The sequence below is a fragment of the Apium graveolens genome, chromosome 3 (assembly GCF_009905375.1).
Source record: "Apium graveolens cultivar Ventura chromosome 3, ASM990537v1, whole genome shotgun sequence".
NCBI lineage: Eukaryota > Viridiplantae > Streptophyta > Magnoliopsida > Apiales > Apiaceae > Apium > Apium graveolens.
The window spans coordinates 2,366,523-2,388,021 of NC_133649.1; the positions used below are offsets into that span (position 1 = coordinate 2,366,523).

Below are 21,499 nucleotides of genomic sequence, written 5' to 3' on the forward strand. Positions count from 1 at the left end.
ACCCCATTAAAGCTGTGTAAGTTGTCATTGAGCTGGCTTCTGTACAAATGTAAATGATTTTTAAATAAAATAAAAACTATTTTTACAATTTACACTCCTGCACTCTGATTTGTCAATGGCCAATTATTCAGAGTCTGCCAACTGGCAATTCTTAATTCCATTGACAAGAGAGTTAAAACAATGAAGAGAGTGATAGATTTTACTTAGGACAAGCTAACTAAAATCTCATTATTTTACTGCAGCTACTATAGGTCCCAATCCCAAAACATGTACATGTAACATGGCCACTGTTAAGTAGAAGTAGTACTAGTATTCGATACATCATTTGTAAATGTTTCGGGACCTCCTAGAATTTTTCGGTTTCAATCATACCGCATACGTGAAAATATGAGCCCTATACATTCACAACATGTACATGTACCATGACCACTGTCAAGTAGTACTAGTATTCGATACATCATTTGATAAATGTTTCGGGACCTCCTAGAATTTTTCGGTTTGGTGGATAGTACTGTATTACAGCATATCATACCGCATACGTGAAAATATGAGCCCTATACATTCACAACATGTACATGTACCATGGCCACTGTCAAGTAGTACTAGTATTTGATACATCATTTGATAAATGTTTCGATATCTCTAGAATTTTTCGGTTTGGTGGATAGTCTAAGACAAACGAGTATTAAAGCATATCATACCGCATATGTGAAAATATGAGCCATATGCATTCACAACATGTACATGTACCATGGCCCCGGTCAAGTAGTACTATATTTTGATACTACATCATTTGATAAATGTTTAGGGACCTCTAGAATTTTTCGGTTTATGGGATAGTTTAGGACAAATGTGTATTACAGTATATCATACCGCATAGGTGAAAACATGAGTCTTATATATTAAGAGCAAAAATCATAGTTTACACTTACCGGGGTATGGTATGCTATAACAAACGCTTGCAACCAGCCTCCCTACTTATATGCTTGCATAAAACACAAACTTTATTCAGTATTCAGTTCATGTACCTACATTTCACTCTCTCAAACAATTGTTCTGTTTCCTCGTTCTGTAAAATTACACAAGAACATGTCGACTACTGAATGCAGTAGCGGATGCGAATCTGGATGGACAGCGTATCTGGATCAATCATCGAATTCTACATATGACAAGTACAAAAGCGAAAGGACCAAGAGGGTTACTTTGCAAGATGAAGATGAAGATTTGTCAATGGTTTCTGATGCATCTTCATGGCCTAGACATGATAAACAAGGAAAAATAAAGAAGCGCAATACAAAAATCACAGAAAACAAAGGGAAGTTCATCGAGGATTGTTGTCTTGATGACACTGCTAGCTCCCCTGTTCTTAGTTTTTCTAAGGCAAGTTTATTACATAGCTTCCTTGTTCTGTTCCGAAACAAGATCAGAAAATTTGTTAGTAGTTCATATAATGTGTGCACATATACTGATATTCATGTGCTTGTTTATATGTTTTTCAGAAGAAGATGGCTCTTTCTACCAACCAAGCTTCTTATGAGCAAGAAACACAAGGTTTCTCAACAACACACTATAAGGTGACTGTCTCGGATATTCTGTCGTGTGTTCATGGGCACACAATAATCACAAACTTTTATAATTTTGACTTGTTTTGATTAGTCTTAATAGTGGTGAACCCCCTGCATTCATAACAACTACACCAATCAAAACACTTCAAATTTATAGATTTCAGTGCTTAGCATGTGCTCATGGCCACAAACCCTTACAATATTGTCTTGCAATGACTGTATTCTTACATTGTGCACATCTTTCTGCAGGGGAAATCTTCACTGAATCAGCATCTCGGGTTCCGTAAATCCTCGTTCACAGACCTAAATAAATCAGGTTGTTATTTGTTGAAACTACATTGCATCTAATTTATTTAGTTTTCTGATCTTGTCTTTGACAAAATCCGAACCCTCAACATCTTGTAAAGGGAGCGAGGGTGGTACCGGTACCACTAGACCAAGAGGTCACCGGTCTGTACTGCATTTTTGCATATGCAAGAGAAGAGTTGATTTATATTATGGTCCTTTCAGGTGATTTTCAGGCAAGAAATTACAAATGGCAATGATATTCTATGTTTTTTTGTCTCTGCTGCTGCTGCAGCTCAATCCCAAGAGAAAGAAAAAGAGAAGTGCATTATGTTTTAAGGATCCTTTTCAGTTAACATTGTTGTATATTTAATTGTTCCTGTCAATACATTGGGGAACAACCTGAGCTCATGAAATTTAATAAAATAATTAAAAAAAAACAAATCTTTTTCTATTGTCATTTACTAGAATTCCTTATTTTGTTTCTACAATAATGCTTCAACTGAAACAGTAGTTTGAAAACTCCCTACCGGGTACTTCACAAAACCAAATAACTCACTCCTGGGTGTGAAAAGTGTGGAATAAAGTCCATCTACAAGACGAAAACCTTAAGGTGTCGGAGGAAGACAGGTAACACAAATCGAGCAGACAAGAGCTAGCGGCGCACGTTGCTATTAACTTGACTTCCATCTCCATGTAAAAAACAAAAGGGCTGCAATTACCAACTTATTGCAGCTACCAAGAAGGAAGAATGTGACCCATGTGTAGGATGTACTATAAACATATATGATTGAAGTTTTGGTGGCTCTAGGATAATTAAATTCTTATTTATTATTTAATTAATGGGGATAATTATGAAAATATGCATTCAAGTTCTTATCCTCTCCTTAGAATCTGAACCCATGCTCTGGAAAGTGACAGAGAGCTAAGCTACAAGACAAGGCATCCGTGCTACCACCTTCTTTCGAATTATCATCAAATTTCCGCCAAGACATATAATATCTAAATGTGCACATGTGCACGATTCTGTACACCTAGCATTATAATTGACTCATTTAGTCGTTGAACTCGTAACTAACGATTTATACTTACAGTGAGTCTTATAGTTTATACAACGGGAAAAAAACGTAGCGAACATAAACATGTAGGAGTATGTAACTAGTAACATTTAAAAGATACTACCTCCGTCCCACAATAAACGTCCTGACGAAGAGTATGGGTAAGAATGAAAGTACAGACACCTCTACTAGTTCCCATAATGCAAACACGAAGATAATACATTTCTACTGAAAGATTTCTCAAATATTCAAATAGAACAAATATATGTTATAGTTTTGTGTTGGAATTTCAAAAACTTATAATCATATTGTTATAGTTTTGTGTTGGAATTGCTCCAAGTCAACATATATGTGAAAGAATAGGAGAGAATTAGTCAATTCCGAAGTATTCCAACGAAAATACTTTAGAAAGTAAATGAAGAATATTTAGAAAAATACTTTCACAAATAAATAAAATCATGGATTACATGGCACAAGCACAACATATGGGATAGCCTCTGAATGCACATTGACTTCTACATCTGAACTCTCTCTCGCCTGCTCTATCAAAATTTCTCCTTCAAAACATGGAGTTATGTACCATAGATATGTCTGTGCACAGGCGGGGCATCGAATGTTGCAACCACTTGACTCCATGGTTTTTCCATGACAAAGAGAGAATCTTTCGAAAGATGTCCGACAAACAATACAGGATTTTTAAAAAGGTGAAACTTAAAATTCTTCTTACCAGTTTGTTTAATTTTCAAGTCATAGTCCTTTAACTTTCTTTTCAATTCGTTATTCAAAGGTGAACCAGGTAATTTCTCCATTGCAGTATCTAGATCTATTACGATATCATGATCATCAACTTGAGACACCGGTGATCCAAAGTTTATCTCACACATCGCCCTGTAACACAGACAATACAAACATCAAAATCTATTTCAACGATAATATTCATTTCGTAGAACTTCAATCATAAAATATCTACTTGATAGCTATTGTCGAAGTGTGGCATACAAATCGTAATTAAGCTACTTTCTGGAAAGTACAAATTCATTTAATACTCCAGTTAGCTACATTTTTTACAGCACTGACATGCAAATATTGTCTCCTAATTCATTCAGGCCAAAGATTTAACATGATTCAATCAGCCTCATTCAAGTCTAACCACGTTTATGTGAAAACAAAAACACCTTGAAACAACCTAGACATTTTCACCTTTGGGAAGTCTAGGGTTACTCTTTTTTTTTTTTTTGCTAAATAAAATATTGTTGGAATGGAGAATTGAACCCATGACATAATTATATAACTAGGGTTACTCTTTAAGTCTTAAGAGATACTACTGGTACTTATAATGAATGCTGTAGATAAACCACCCGCATATGGTATCAGAAGAAAGGTAAAAGAACATGATTTTATACTTGATACACCCCACAAGTTCCCACAAGAACCAACAAATGTTTATATATACAAGGAGGGTTGGGTTCTTGTCTTGCATTCACACATTTTGAATAGAGAATCTGGTTATTTTATAGCAGAGCATAGTTTTTTCCCCACAAATCAATGCCACAATAAGAAAATTACAAACCTGTATCTACCCTTTTACCTTGATTTGACTGCAACAATTGTTCCAATCAAACAATACTACACCACTCAAATATGCAAGTCATACTACAAAATATGACAGATAAAGCCGGCGGAAAATAAAAAGCAAAAAACATATAACCACTCAAATTTCACCTCACTCTCTCTATCTCCACATACACAATAAAAAGAAACATGAGTCAACAGCATCAATAAAGTAGGGAGTAAAATGACAAACCAGGCACTGTAGACAATTACAGAAGAAGCCTTTGGGGACGTTGGAAATGTAAGTCCTATAACCTCTCCAGGAAATTCTATGTAACTCTTGGGAAGAGTAAATGTGTGCCGAATAGACCATTCACCCAACTGTTTAGCATCCACATCAAATACATATACCTGATTTGAGGAGGTGGATATTACAAGGATGTTACTATTTCGAGGCGTAAAACCACCAGCGGCAACAGAAGCGCCATCTAATCTGGAAATGAACCAGTGTTGTCTGTTCCAAGATATAGATGATGAACATCAGATACTACCTCATATATATGATAACTTAAACTGAAGATGATATTTCAAATACATCCAGATTCCTAGGCTCAAAACAATTTTAAAAATGTATATAAAAAATTTCATTTTTTTAATCAAATTTAAGTTGTAATGTAATGGAAGCTCAGCAATTTCTAAAGAGTTCATCAAGGATACTATATCAATCGGCCTAGGTAATTCTTCAAAGGCTAATGAAATACTTGTCTGGCATATTTACAAAGCAACTTATTGCACTCTTTGGATCAACAATTGCTAGTTGCTACAACAGTATCAGTACCTTTGTATTTCCAGATTAAAAATGTATATATCTCCAAAACAGTTGACAGCTGCCAACCACTGTCCATCAGGACTAGTGAACATCCTTGTTATAGGAGGCTCGCTGAGAATTTCATCATCGATGTCCTTGCAACGAGGGGTGTATGTGCAAATCAGTTTAAGGCTTTCCACATCTACAACCTGCATCGCAAAAAAATACACAGTATATGTGCTTGTGAGTATTCATCAAGGTACATTAGAAATCTACGGGCTTTTAAAGAGCATTAACTTGAATCTTTATTAAGGCAATCATACAAAAAATGCAAAAACATTTATGGCAGTAAAATTAGAAGTATGACTGGAAAGGGCAATATGCAAATGCAACACTACAGAAGGGCATAGTCAAGGACTTAAAGACACCGGTAATATGATCAGAGCAATATATATTGCAGTCTTTTGAATAACTTGACCAATATTTAACAGTGGGTCATATCGATGTTGAGATGTCAGGAAGACTCCGACTGTTATTTTGATTTTTGTATACTAGTATTCAAATGTAAAGATAATAAGTTCTTCAACCCTAAACATATACTTGATCTGAATCACTGGAGTTGCGTATGAAAGAGTAATACCATGGCTCAATTAGTAGAAGAAAAGGAATAACAATAACCCAAAAAACACTGTGAAAAGAGAATTACAGTGAAATGCATACTGAAAATTCAAAGAGAATTCTTACATATATCTTTCTGTCATTCCCTGCTATCATCAGCCGAGAAGAATCATGAGTGAAACACATGGAATGTGCAAATGGCAAATTCGGAAGTTTCCTTTTCTCGATAATCCATGCACTTTTTCGAGCTTCAGTTTTACTTAACTTTAAAAGACTTGGTTTCATTTGATCGGAGTATGAAAAGAACACTCCTGAATTAGACATGGAGCTACAAATGATCTTCTGAGAAGCCTTACTCTTGACTCTGACAACCAAGTCCGTCGTCGCAGTGCTGATAGGAGGGCCAAAAATTTTACCAGGATGACCACTAGTTTTTGCTCGGATGCAAAAAACATCTAACCACTTGGAGGCCTGAATCAGAAGCAAAGAAGTTTGACTGAAAACTGTATTGAGTACCAGTTGCATTGGTGGTTTCTGTGGCACTGGACATATGTCATGAGGAGACAATTTGGTAAACTCATTTGCAGCATACGCAAAAAGCTTTGTGTCATCACCAGCTGAAATAAGCATGGGAACACCTACATGAGCCCACTTGTGCAAAGTAAAATCATGGGGCCTCTTCTGACCACAGCCCTTTTTTAACTTTACCTTTACATCAGGGAACGTATCTGCAGAAGTCACTGATACATTTGAGACAAGTATTCAAAAGGATGACCAAAGGTCCAAAACCCAAAACAATTAATACAAACACTGGATTTTGGAACCAAAAGTCACCTTCTCTACTTATAGGTACTGCAACAGTCAAGGCCCTCACATCATGTGTATGTGCTCTCGAATAACCGACATAGACCCACTTCTTTATTAATCTGACAGAAGACTTTTCATCAGTTGATCGTGATACATCTCTTGAGAGCTTATAGAGTATCACCTACAAAGACACGGACAAAACCAACTTGATATATAATTGTTCATCCGTGATAAAAAGGAACAAAAATAGGCAAAGAATAGAATCATATATTCACAAATTCATACATCTTTTTAGCATATTAAAGAAGACAACTACGTTAGATCGATACTTAAAACCACATATAAGCTAAAAATCACTCTCTCTATAAAGACCATTTTAAGATTGCCCTATCAAAATCAACTCCTGTTGCACTACATGTAAAGCATGTTCTTTGTTAATCATAAGAATCAATTAATTGTATTACAGCAATATAGTACCTTTGAAGCGCAACCGAGAAAAGGTAAAAAAATCCACATTGTTGTCTCATTTAATAGTAACAAATTTAGCTATCTAGTGTTTTTTCTTTAGCTCAATATAATCATGGAGTTTAATGACTCAAATGTAGTAAAGCTTAATCCATCTTGGATGAATGGAGATTTAAAGTAAAAAGATTTGAAGGAGGGTAATTCTACTAACTGGATCCATTCTAGGCTTTTTCACTATACATTATATTCTAACTGCTGGGTTTTGTAACTATCTTAATTGTCCTTTGCTGGGTGTTGTAACTATCTTAATTGTCATTTTCCAAGCCTAAAGCACAGAAAAGATATATAATCCCTTTAAAATTAACCTCTAGAATTTATCACTCAAGTTTCCGCTCTCTGAAAGATGTCCACAATTATTACTGTGTGCTTGAAATAAAATGCACACTCGTAGAATCTACTATGGGTCTTGAACAAATATAGCAAGTCCAATAAAAGCAGAAAAGGCTCACACGCTCAATAGATGGACTTCATACTACATATTAGATGGATGAGGTGAAACTCTAATTAGGATAAGGTAATAAATAAAGATCCAGTACAAGTGTTAATCAATATTATTAGATGAAAGGGCTGCAATAGGTCAACTTGCCAAAGTAAATAATGTTATATAAAATTTAATCGCATAAAGTTTGTGTGCAGAAACCTAAATTCCACACCTGACCATCCGAGCCAGCAGAAAAGACCATATTATGACTAGGCGATGCAGAGAGCGCATTCACATCACCCTTGTGACGGGTATGAGCCTGCAAAAGAGTTCCCATTTGACTGTCCCAGAACTGAACGCTACCGCTACTATCAGCACTGACAAGGGTACCAGTCCTGAAACCAGATAATAATCATTTACGTCAAAAAACCAAGCAAAAAACCACATTATAAACCAATGCCACAAAGAGAGATCACTAAGACTCATATCTAACAATTGGCTAAAATAAAGAATGTCAAAGGTTACCTGAGGGAAAGCAATGACCATATGCAGAGTTCAGGTCCACTACCTGATCCTCCTAGTCCAACTGTTATCCTGTAAATCTCACGCGCTGTTTCGGGATCCCAGCATCTTATTAACCTGAAATTTCCATATTATTGTCAAGGACTGAAGATATACAACTTGGTGTCATCCAAAAAATCTAGAACTAGAAATTAGCAAAACTACTTCAGTTCAAATTTTAATATTTAACTGTTGCTCGAAAAATGACAGATTTCAGTATGTAAACTCTACAGCAACATTAGTAACAGGGCAGGTACATATGCCCTTTTTTTCAAATATTACATACCCATCACTACTTCCTGAGAAAATTTTATTTGCATCAGTACTCCAAGTCACACTCAAAGTGCGTCCTGAAAACCAGATACATACATAAGAGCTCTTAATATGGAAAATCAACAATTATTGACATAAGTCTTCAAATGACGGGTTTTACCGTTGTAGTGAACAAGTTATCTTACCACTAACTCTTGGCAATGACTTTCTATAAATTAACTCGTCAGAAACAGTGTAAATTCGCACACAACCATCATCACAGGCCATTGCGATATTTGCATCTTCAATAACAGATCCATCCGTTGTCACAACCGAATCATCGTCATTCTCACTCTCACTACAATCATCATCACTACTATCATTAATCGCTTTAATATGCTGAGAATACTTCTTTTCATGACTATATGAGCTTTTTTTGTATGGAGCTGCCGCCATTTGCCAAATTGACACACCAATAGATACCACACTCTGCGCATAACAAAACCAAAACTAATTAATTAAAATTTACATCGTCTAAAGCAAATATCGTGACATTACAAAGTAACTTGACATTCCTTTAGCCTAGAACCGACCATTTCCGAAACACAATTATCAAATAAAAAACACGAAAACATTTCAAACTACAAAAATGAATAATGTGCATTTAACACATACACCGCAATCCTAGAATTCTATGCACATTTAACACATACACCGCAGTCAAAACAAATTACTGAATCAGAAATACCTTCTGTCTCAACTCGAAAAGGTCCCACTCGGAAATCGAACCATCAATACTAGAAGAAAACAACCGTCCAAACGACTCGAAACCGCTCGAATTACACCAAACCAACGACGAAACTCTCGAATTAGGATCTCCGTGAATCGTCTACAAAAACACACATAATTAACCTAAAAACACAAAAAACCCCAAAATTAACCAAAAAATGAGGAAATTACCAGCTGGCAGTGCCAAGCGGCGGCGCCAGGAGCCACGAGCCAAATCTCGACGGCGCCGTCTTCGCGAGCGGCGGCGATTCTAGAATCATCAGGACTCGTAGCTAACGCTACAATAGGAGATGGCTTATACTCAACGCTACTGCTTTTAAACACTTGATATTGCATCTCTGTATGTAATTATAAGTATTTTTTAATTGAGGTGAGTTTTGAGTGACGAGTTGTGAATCAAGTGAGTTGAGGACAACGATTCACCGCCGCAGACGGCGTCGCGGCGACGGAGAGATCAGAGTGAGGAAAATGAGGGCTTTGATTTAACGATACGGAGGTTTGGTTGTGTTACGGCTATCGTCTACATACAAAACCCTAGTGCTTGGGCATCAAGTACATCAAAGTATTTAAATGTTTATTTTATTATATTGAAAATATTAAATAGAATTTATTTTTATTTGTTTAAGTCAATAAGAATAATTAACTAAATTATTAAAAAAAAATCTGGTTTTTGTTTCAATTAATTTTTCAAATTCTAATTAATTTTTCATAATAATTGATTAATCTCTGATCAATACTAATTTTTCCGATTCATAATTTTGAAAATCAATTTACACCGGCAATATCTGGATTTTAGATTGATTTATTATTTATATGATGAATAAAAAAATGTGATTTAATAATTAAAATAATTTCCCTCGTAAAAATAGTTGTCATAGTGAAAATTCAATCACTTTAAATAATAGAGAAAGTTTATATAAATGTAGTAAACTAGCGCTTGTCGTAATATCTTGTTGAATAACAAATTTTTTCATGAACAAATATATTTTGCCGAATTTACGATTATAATAATTTTTTATAAAGATTTTATGCACTACTCTAGAACTGAACAACCGAAATGTAACGGCTGCGGATTATTTTTATAAAAAAATAAAAAAAAACCAATTGTTTGTTTTCGTCTGTATGGGTTTGTCAATCACTCAACCATTCAGGAATCACGAGTGTTTGCTTGCGTTGATTTTTGAATGTTGGGCCGGTTTGGCAATTGCCCGGTTGGGTAAGTCTATCTATGGGCCTAACTCTGAAAGAGCATAAGGGCCCAACTCTGAAATAGCATATTAACTAGTGTGAACTCTGCTTTTGGGCCTAATCTTAAACAATCAGGGGCCTTAGCTTTTTTTTTATGGCAAATGCAGAAAGTTCTAGTTAAATTGAATATATTAAAGTCGGGACAAACCCCCAACCGTCGATACAACCAGGTGATAAAACAAATAACATACTAAAAACAATTAGATGATTTGTTTCATGATCGTTTAACACATATAATTTAAAAATTCTTGAAATCAAAAACGAAACCAAAGACATCCCAAGCGATCCAAATTGTAGCAGCATCTCTGAAAATAGCAACATCGCAATTGACCGTATCACATAAAAATTATGGTTAGCCCAGTGTTCAGAAACACCAATCACATAAAATGAGATTGGAGAAACGGCATCCCAACTATTAAGGGTGAGCAGAAAACCGCAAAAACCGCCCGCACCGCACCAATCCGCACCGCAAAACGCGGTTTTTAATTTTCGTGGTGCGGTTGCGGTTTGAATTTTTAATAAACCGCGCGGTACGGTGTGGATTGTGATTTTAAATTTTTGAAATGCGGTTCAAACCGCACCGCACAGCAATATTTAATATACATATATATATATATATTACTTATATTTCATGATTCCATTTATTAAGTCTGATTCCACTTAACATACTAGGAGTACTTGCTTAGTGATCATCTTATTTCTCTGCAAGACCAATTGTTGCGTGGTGATCATTATATTTGTGTTTTTTCAAAAATAATGAGACACATGGTACAAAACCACTTATTTAATAGTGAACTCATTTAATTGTTGAGCCAAGTTTCTACGTTAAACTTAGAGTGTGGAATTTCTAATTTGTATTATTGAAGAATATTGGTGACTTTGTTATATTATTCGGAAATTTAACTAATCTAAGTTTTTTATTTATTTAAAATTTTTGAACTTGTAATGTATAAACCGCAGTGAACCGCACCACACCGCACCGCATTTTTGTAGTGTGGTTTATGCGGTTTTTGAGAGTACGCGGTTGCGGTTTGAAAATTTGATCAAACCGCATGTGCGGTTTGGTTTGCGATTTGAGAAAAAACCGCATCGCGCTCACCCCTACCAACTATCTACATATCGGACACCAGATATAGATATGCCGAAGGCACCCCAACTATCTACATGCCGGATACCAGCTATAGACATGCCGGAAGTGTAAACCCGTGAAATATGAGCAATCTTTAGTTGTGAAAGTTGAGCTCTTGCAATAATCACCGCCATCCAGATCCGATGCAGGCTTTGTAGATCACCAAAAATATTAATAAATCTGTTCTCAACAGATCCATCACCAGATAAACCCAAGCATGACTAAATAAAAACATAACAAACACTCCAAAAGAAGAGACAAAACACACACTTCAAGAGAAGAGACACACAAACACCCAAAAAATTGAATTTTATTAAAAGAAAATAAACGAGAATAACAATGAATGAAGGGGTTGGGACTTTCCACCGGAAAAAACCCGTGGAAGCCCCTCGATTTACTTGAAAATAGACAAATCCTAATAGAAAGGATGAAAGAAAGAAGGCGGCTGAGAGACAAACCCTAACTTCATGGGCCTTAGCTTTAAAAAACAAGAAAAAAAATTGTCTCCGTAAAAGATACACATATAAGAGTACAGAACTGCCTCTTGTGATTAAAGAATGTCATTAGGACTGTTTATTTTTGAATGATTTTGGGATGCTTTGGTTTTTTTTCAGGAAAGAATCGAATTTATTGATCATTCAAATCACTGGACAAAATATCATGAGAATTGGAACGAACATCTCACACTTTCCAAACACGATCAGCTATGAAATAACTATATCGCGCTAAGTAATCCGCGATTTTGTTCGTAAACCGTTTTACAAACTTAAACTTAGACCTTTTTGTTATTCGAATCTGCTAAAAGGGCTACACACTCCTGCGTAACTCTTGCCAACTCTCCCAAGTACATTTACATTGTTATTTGTTACTGCTCCATTCATCCCAAATTAGTGGTCATATTTAATTTTTAAGTGTATATTAAGATAACTTGATCGCATATTTTCGTTAATTATTTTTTTAAAAAAATTATGAATAAAAATTTAAATCTTAAACTTTTATTCATAAAAAAATTGAAAAATTATTAACAAAATTAGAAAGTCAAAATGCCTTAAATTACGTGTAAAATTCAAACATGACCACTAATTTGGGACGTAGACAGAGACAAAATAAGAGACTTTTGAAAAGAAGCATGCACCCGGTCACCAACTTTCTTAATATTTCAGAGTAGTAGGTTGGTTTTGGACTTTTAGCGGAGCGCATTAATGATATAAAAATCAAAAAAAAGGCAAAGATATTAATTGTGCTCACAAATTTATTTGGATATATTTGATATTCAATGGGACCAGCAAAAGAAAGTAGCACTGACAAGCAGCGATGCAGTGGACCAGAGCCGTGAGGGACAAAGTTGTAGGCATGTTGTGGCCCAGGTGGCCCAGGTAGCCCAGGCCCACAATAATGTCTTCCCTGCCCATCTACTTGAAATCGATTATGCTCATTTCACACACAATTCCATAAACTTTGAGCTATTATCTCGGGGAGCTTTGCTGGTTGAGATCGAAATTGGTGAACTGTTAGCCAATGAATTTTATGTCCGGTTTGTGATCCTCAATTTCATATGAAATTCTAGATTTAATCAATAACATATTTAAAATTTTGAATTTAAATCCAAAACATTCAAATATTAATATAAATATGAGAATATTTAAAATCAATTATTTAAAATAAAATACAATTTTCCAAATACCCCGTTAAACGATTTTGAATACAAAGTTGTGGGCGCATCAACTAGCTCCATATAGATCTGATATAACAAGTGGAGCTCAAAACACAATAGGTGTGGTCCTGATTCGATGGATAGGACGAGAGTTCAAATCTTGAGAGTTCAAATCTTGTCAAACACGTAGTAACCGTCTGTTTAAGGGTTTAACTTTAGAAAAAGCACAAACATACACCTTTTCTTTACTAAAGCCAAAACACACTTGCACTTTTATACTGGCTCGATACCTGTGCGCATCAAGATATATGAAGCAAAGGGAATCCAAGTCAAAAATTTAATAATTAAAAAATAAATTTAACGTGCATAACATTGTGACAATGAGATATGTTAATCATTTATATTGGTTAACGTGATAGTACACTACTACTGTAATGCCATCCATCCTCATTCTTAATCTTATCCACAACCTACATTATTTCATTCTGCTAAACAATGTAGTACTGTACAAGTTTCTGCATTGTCATGATATGTGGGTACGAGTGTACTAACAGTTCTTCGAATTAATTGAGATGTGTGAAAGCTGTTCCGGATACCGAATTAATAAAAAAGAAGTTTCTGCAATTCGATACCAACCTTAAAATGACAAGAACAAGCTTCATAACAGTTGAATTTAACATATGTACTTGCAACATTATCAAACGTATACATTACCAGATCAACATGTGTGTGATTTGTGAATGATGTTATAAATAGCAAAGACTAGCTAATAGAGTGTTTAATAATTAACAAGAATCTGTCCGTTAAGTAACCGGTTCTTACAACATGTTATATATGAGCTGATTACTTGACGGAAAGAACATAATCAAAACATACTAGTACTTGTTTGTGTAACTGACCAACTGTCACTTCTACTTCGTGAAAATTTCAGGGTTCTAGATGAGTTGATTACTTGACCAGAAACGGATAGAACATAAATCAAAACACACTACTTGATTGTGCAACAGCATGACTTCTACTTCTTGGAAACTTCACTTCATTCTTCTTCACATCAACACTACCCTCTTCTTCTTCTTCTTCAAAGGGTGTTTCTTCATCAATCTTCCCCATCCCAATACTACAACTTCTAGGAACCACTTCATTCGACGACGAAATCTTACTATTCTTACTCACTAACGACTCCTTAAGCTTCTGCAGTTGTTGCTCTTTAATGAGTTGTTGTATGTACAACTCCATGTCCATTCTCATCTTATTAGTTGGATCATTATTGTAAGCTGTTGAGTTGGCTCTAATGAGCTCTCTTAAGTCATCACCTTCGAGATTTGATGCCCAAGTAGGTGTGAAACTTGTACTGAAACTTTTCGGCAAGGCTGAGCTAGCTTTGGAGGTGTTGTTATAACTTGACTTTGTGGTGTGTCTAGTTCCGTATGCTATATCCATCATGCTTTTTACGTACAAGTCTCTTCCTTTTTTCAAGAATCTTATTGGGAGTGTTATGATCCGAATGAACTTGTTTTTGTTCCCTTTGCCTTTCCCCATCTGTCTTTGCACCTTTTGTTTATTTTGAAGAAACTTCTGCGTGTGTTAATCAGGTGTTCTGACCAGTTTACGCGCACTGCTTCCCTACTTATGCTTGGAAGCAACTCTGATGAGTGTGACTTATGCTTCGAAGCAACTCTGATGAGTGTGTGTATGTGCGAGAGAGAGGGATGGAGAGAGAGGGGGGGAAAGAGCGAGAGAGAGTGTGTTTGTGCGAGAGAGAGGGAGGGAGAGAGAGGAGGAGAGAGAGAGAGAGGGAGAGAGAGAGAGAGAGAGAGGAGAGAGGAGAGGAGAGGAGGAGAGAGAGAGAGAGAGAGAGAGAGAGAGAGAGAGAGAGAGAGAGAGAGAGAGAGAGAGAGAGAGAGAGAGAGAGAATTTGAATCTAGCTCAACTTACAAAAACTAGTAACGGATGAAGCTATGAATTCAAATAAGCTTCTGAGAGAGAGAGAGAGATGGAGACGTAGTTTTTGAATGCGTATGAAAGAAGGTTGAGAACTTAATGCAGGGAGGTGAACATGGACCTATTCATTGCCGGCCAGATAAGAAACGATCAATTCTAAGATTGTGAAGATATATATAAGCAACAAAAATAAATAAATTGTGAATAAATTATATTCTATATATAATTGAAACAGAGGAGTTAATTTGATTTTTCACTACTACGAATATTAATTTATTATATATTATAATATTCTATATATAATTGATATAAATAAGGTAACTTGATCAGTAATTTAATTATTTGACTAAAACAGTTTTTCAAATTTATAAAATATAAGGTGCATGCGATAAACACGAAATGTAGGATAAATAAAAAAGTACATATAACATATTATTTAATGTAGTAAAAAACAAAAATATTATTTAAATAAATATAAAACTAAATATTGAGAAAAATATAATTTTAAATCATCCTTTATAGTGGCATCAAGCTAATGAAACCTAATGATGTGTCGACTGGGACTGGTAAAAATAGGTAGGTGGTAAATAAATCAAGTTATTTTTTAACATTGAGTGTAAGCATTGGTGGAAATTAGGTTAATGTAATCTAAAGTTATCTTTAAAAAGAAATAAATAAATCTAAAAGTTGTTGACCTGACAAAAATGAAAAAGATAATCTCAAGTTGTTGTAATCAATGGTATTGATCTACTTGACAAGGAAATAGTTTGAAGAATCGTGCAATTGTAGTAAAAATGGTTAACTTGTTAACTTTTGTTTAGAACATTTTTCATCTTTAGAAAATAAATGAATAATTTCTAGTTTACGACAATATTGTAAACTTGAACATCATGGTCTAATTTTGTTAACGTGATTAGGCTTTTAATAATCATATTTTAAATTAACATTTATATAAGTTTCATCTTCATTCTGAATTATACTCAGAATACAAAATTTTAGATTTTTTTCAAATTTTACATATGTGTTTGTGAGACCGACTAGAAATTGTTTCCATTAAAGGGTGTTTTTGTAACATCTCAGATTAATAGTAATAAAATAGTAATAAGAATGTTTGAGTTTTTTATAGATACAAGCCAATAATTAATATGTACCACATCGCTAATTTTTCTTGAACTGATACGAGTTATTCATTATTGGGTTTAGGTAAGTATTCGATCAGGGACTCGGATGTTATAACTAAACTCTCATAGAAATTTATTTAAATAAAATAATATCGAAAAGTAATAATAAATTTGCGTGTAAAAGAGGAAACAATGCCTAAAATATACCATTTTTCACTTTTAACTGTCCAAAATGCCCAGAAGAATGCGAACAACCCAAAATATCCACGAAATATGCATTTTAAGGATGCTTATTCAACCATCTAAGCGTATTCACTTTTGGTTTTACAAGTTAACATGCGTATTCACAAAAAAAAAAAAAATGAATACGCATGTACATACGTATTCTTTGTTAAAATTTTAAAATCTGAATCTGCATCCCCCACATGCGTATTCAGCAGATAAAAATGGCGGAAAATCCCGTCAATAAGCATTTTGGTCAAATCTTCTCAAATTGTGGGTATTTTGGTTTTTCAACCAAAAGGAAAGAATTTTTTTAATTTATTGGGTAGTTAATAAATGAGCATAATTATTTTGATTTATTATAGCACCTTACATTTCCAAAAGTTAAATAAGATGAGCGAATATGTTTTACTATGGTTTTTTTAAACTAAAAAAATATGTTTTTATTAGATTTAAAATTGGAATTTTTGAAAATGCGAATTTTAATGTAATTTTTATAAAATATTTAATTTAAATTTTATTTATAAAAATACAATTTTTAAAAATTTGTGCAAAATTACGATTTTGTAACTTGACATAAATAATATAACCTCGAATCTCAAATGTTTACATAGGCAATATTGAATGTAATACAAAAAATCAAATAATTTTTAGAAAACATAAAAGAAATTGCATATGTGATTATTTTTTATTGTTGACTATATATTTGTAAATATTTTTAAAAAATGTTAAAATCGCAAACAAACTTAAACCAAAAAATATTGGTAATTTATCTTTTAAAATATATAAAATTATTTTTGTTTTTCACATAAACATTTTCACTAGATCTGACCCACACAAAGTGACTTATAAGCCAATAAGTTCCAATTCGGTAATAAGTTTGTATGACCATCTAGGGACTTTTTTACTGATTTCTTTTATTACAAATTTTTGTTTTGTTTTTTGACCATTAGGGCTAGTTAGAATTGTATTCAATAAAAATTTGTAAAATTTGGCTCTTTTTTCTGAACCAATCCTTCCTTGTTCTTTTTCTGAAAATAAAGAGAGGCCCTTCCAATTTAAACTCGATCCCGATTCTCTATCAAATTTACTGATTAAAGTAGACTTATCAGAATTACCCCCAAAATACGCTTAAAAAATAAAGGAACTTCAATTTTGGGGACGAAGAGAGTATTCGATAATATAACTATGAAAACAAGAAAATAAGAAAATATGTCTCTTTTAATCTTTTGACTCAGAATAGAAGAGAGAAGAGAGGGTGTTTGATGAAAGTCCTTAAAGAAAGAAAAAATGTTCCTTTAAATCTGTATTTATCCTCGCGCTTTATAGATTTGATGTGTCGTCAATAACATTACAAAATCTTGCTCAAAAGGGTCTTGGGTGTTGTTCATTTATTGGTTTTCTTGGGTTGTTTTTTCTGTGAACACATGGTGTTTGATAAAATGCCTGTACATCAAATGGGTGGTGGTGGGCAGGTGTTAGAACTTGTAAAGACTGTAAAAGATGGGATCTTGAGTGGTGGGAGTGTTATTACTGTGGGAGTTTTAGGAGAAATATTGGATCTTGGGAAGATGATTGCAGAATTAGATATAATTGAAGTATCAAGTGTGTTTATTTGTCCTATATCTTTGGAGCTAATGCAAGATCATGTGACCCTTTGCACAGGACAGACTTATGAAAGGTGTAATATTTGAAAATGGTTGTCTTTAGGGCATTTTACTTGTCCTACTACAATGCAAGAACTTTGGGATGATACTGTTACTCCAAAGTCCAAATGCTACTTTGTATCAGTTGATTTATAGTTGGTTTTCGCAAAAGTATGTGGCGATAAAGAAGAGATCAGAGGATGTGGAAGGAAGAGTTTTGGAGAGATTGATGAGAGTTAAAGGGCAAGCTAGAGTTCAATCTTTGAAGGAGCTTTAGCAAGTTGTGAATACTCATGAGATTGCTAAGAAAACTGTTATGGATAATGGTGGGATTAGTTTTTTTATCTGGTTTACTGGGAAATTATACTACTTATGCTACTGGGTCTGATGTTATTGGAATATTGGTTAATTTGGAACTTAGTTCGGTTGCAATTAGTAATTTAATGCAACCCGGTAAGATATCTTTGATTGTGGATATTCGAATATTAGTTGCACTAAATTGATTGAAATGTTATTGGAAGGGAAGGATTCTGGGGCCGAAATTTTTTAAAGTTTGAGTCTATTGGTGGAGTTACTGAGAATAGTGAAAGGTAAGAGATACCCTAATGGTGTAATGGCTGGACGCCGATTTTAAAAGAGGATATGTTTGTATGAAGCATTAAGAAGCTTGGTGGTGAGTATTGACGCTGTTCCTCAATTCATTGAGATGTTGCCTGATTTGAATGCGGAAACTTTAGAATTAGCTTTATACATTCTTGAAGTTTTGTTAACTGTTCCTAAGGGTAGTTTGGCTTTAAAGGAGTGTCCTAGCACTATTCTGACAATTGTCAAGTTATCGATGAAAATTTCAGGGAATTGCACTCAGTTAGCATTATCAATCTTATGGGCGATCTTTGAGCTTGCTCCAGAAGAATGTGCAGCACTTGCTGTTGATGCAGGCTTATCAGCGAAGCTACTCCTTGTTATCCAAAGCGGGTGCAATCCGTTGCTAAAACAACAGTCAGCAGAGTTGTTAAAGTTATGTAGATTGCACAGATACAATGTTCAGTTCCAATTGTAAGCTTACCATAGCAATAAGATGAATGGAACTGGTGAAATGACAATACATATTTAGTTTATGCCTTGGGAGGAGAATGAAGCCATGACAATTACAACTGCCATATCAATCTAGCAACATGAAGAGTTATGACAGGTATACATTCCTTCACCATGTACATTCTATTTTATGATTTGATCTCATGAACGATAACAAGGTAACGTGAATTAGCATACTATATGCATTTTGTAATGCACTGGCCTTGCAATACATGTTTGTTCAGCAACGTTGTGTTAGGAGGGAATTTAGGACAGGCGAATTTTGTAATCTTGTTTATAGTTCTGTCTTTCCTTTTAAGTTCTAACCATTTCTCCAGGAGAGTATTATATCATTAGCGAATCATCTGTACCATGTACAAATTATACGAACACATCAAAATATGTGAAGAACCTGACATTAGGCAATAGATATAACATAATCAGCTAGAAAAAGCTGTTATCAATGTTATACATTTGATGTCATAGAGAGATCATAAGAAACTTTAAGGTTGTGGCTTCTGATCCTGTGTGTAGATATAATCAATATGTGCATCCAGTGTACTCCTCATCATGCCCTCTTCTTCTGCAACTCCATCTTCACTCCTTGCTTCTCCTATCTTGCTCTCTTCTCCCTTTCCACCCTGTTGAATATGTGTCAGGCCGGAAAATAAAATTAATTAAACGAACGGATTTTCTGTGGTGTGGGCACACAATAAGAAGTGATGTGTCAAATTTTGATTGGTCTTTCCATCAAAACGTTGATGGACCCCCTGCATTTACATCAATTACACCACAATGTGTGCTCACACTAGACAAACCCTTAAATGAATACGAAGTTACTAGCATATATATTTTCTGAAAAAATGTATGTTTATGAAATGAAAACTAGAGAGACCATTTCCCTCAGGCTACCTTTAGGAGTTCGATTGCTTGAAAAGGGAAATGTTATTTCCAGAGCATTTTTTTGTTTCCAGAGCAATGAAATGCGAAATTACCAAATTATCCTTGTATTAATCTTTTCAGGGGATGTTTATTGTAAATACACGGGGGCAGTTTAGTATTTTTCACTCAGTTTTTGCTCTGGAAACACAAAACTTGCTCTGGAAATAACATTTCCCCTTGAAAAATGTCAAAGACGTGGTGGGTACGTGAGTGTGTTTAATAATCAAACGAAAAAACCGAAACTTACCATTTGTGCATCTTGTTTCACAAGAGAAGGGTGATGACGAGCGGTGCATGTTAGCGTGAACAGCAGGATGAGAGATAACATGAACAGGGTGCTTACTTTAGTAGTCATTGCTGATCGGTAATTTCTTAAAAAGAATTGTTTGATCTGTTCCAAGAAAATTGTTGCTTGGAAGAATTTATAGGGGATGGAGAGGAGCCTGGAGGGGCTGTTTGGTAATTTACTTATTTTATTTTTTAGAAAGAAAAGGATTCAAACAGGTTGACTTTTCTAATAAAATTCCATTTTTGATGCACTTTCTGTTGAGAAAAGCTCAAATATACTACCCCTGTCCCTCCTATTTGTTTACACTTTCCTTTTTGGGATGTCCCTTCCAATTGTTTACATTTCAAAATTTTCCAAAAATAGTAAAGTTTTTATAATTTTTAAATTAACTACATCCACTATTTTCCTCCACTATACCCACTTTATACATATAATATTAATCGGTTCCACTACTTTACTCACTTTTTCAACTTTTCTCCACTATTTTATCATTTTTCTTAAACTCCGGAGCCCAGCCAAATATAAACATTTGGGAGGGACGGAGAGAGTAATCATTTCTTGTACATTTGGGTGGGACGGAGGGAGTAATCATTTCTTGTACTCAATTATAGTAAAGCTTTTGTTAGGAAGTTGAGCTTTTTGACCAATTGATTTGGATTATGTGATTCCAAAAATGGCTAGTGAGGAGAATGTGAGCAGGATAATTATTATTATGATGGAATGATTAATACTTTCTTAAAATGATTTATATTTTGTACTTAAACGGAAGATAATTACAATCAATTTCTGATCTTTATTTGAAAGAATCTATTTCTGTTACGATTTATTAGATGAAAAAGGTGATTTGCATCCAAAAATTACATACAAATTAAAAAAAAAAATATTCTTCCTACGAACAACTTCGAAAATACAATTTTTCAAAAACATTTTCGAACATACGACGATCACAACAACCACCAATTAGTATTAAGATGATTATGAATACTTGAAAAG

General features: G+C 34.4%; 3 protein-coding genes and 1 pseudogene across 4 annotated transcripts; 2 read left to right on the forward strand and 2 right to left on the reverse strand.

Moving 5' to 3' along the window:
• The first annotated feature begins 834 nt into the window (after positions 1-834).
• LOC141710512 (protein SOB FIVE-LIKE 5-like) lies at positions 835-2,680 on the forward strand. The gene is made up of 4 exons (XM_074513079.1): positions 835-1,380; positions 1,500-1,574; positions 1,815-1,881; positions 2,076-2,680. The coding sequence occupies exons 1-4, from the start codon at positions 1,090-1,092 to the stop codon at positions 2,108-2,110; spliced, it is 468 nt and encodes a 155-aa protein (XP_074369180.1). The 5' UTR covers positions 835-1,089; the 3' UTR covers positions 2,111-2,680.
• A 614-nt stretch (positions 2,681-3,294) lies between these two features.
• Positions 3,295-9,786, reverse strand: LOC141711399 (WD repeat-containing protein PCN-like). 2 transcript variants are annotated; one of them, XM_074513825.1, is made up of 11 exons: positions 9,412-9,786; positions 9,200-9,340; positions 8,658-8,940; positions 8,486-8,549; positions 8,164-8,277; positions 7,871-8,033; positions 6,720-6,873; positions 6,012-6,613; positions 5,298-5,476; positions 4,713-4,973; positions 3,295-3,796 (listed from the first exon to the last, which is right to left on the reverse strand). In XM_074513825.1, exons 1-11 carry the CDS (start codon positions 9,574-9,576, stop codon positions 3,481-3,483), a joined length of 2,442 nt encoding a protein of 813 aa, XP_074369926.1. In that variant the 5' UTR covers positions 9,577-9,786; the 3' UTR covers positions 3,295-3,480. The 2 variants fall into 2 exon arrangements, with proteins under 2 accessions (XP_074369926.1, XP_074369925.1); XM_074513824.1 differs by having other exon boundaries at positions 6,012-6,625.
• Positions 9,787-14,034: 4,248 nt separating this feature from the next.
• LOC141711400 (uncharacterized) lies at positions 14,035-15,083 on the reverse strand. Its single transcript, XM_074513826.1, has one exon. The coding sequence runs from the start codon at positions 14,808-14,810 to the stop codon at positions 14,250-14,252; it is 561 nt and encodes a 186-aa protein (XP_074369927.1). The 5' UTR covers positions 14,811-15,083; the 3' UTR covers positions 14,035-14,249.
• A 2,339-nt stretch (positions 15,084-17,422) lies between these two features.
• LOC141711401 (U-box domain-containing protein 30-like) lies at positions 17,423-19,759 on the forward strand (annotated as a pseudogene).
• Positions 19,760-21,499: the final 1,740 nt, after the last annotated feature.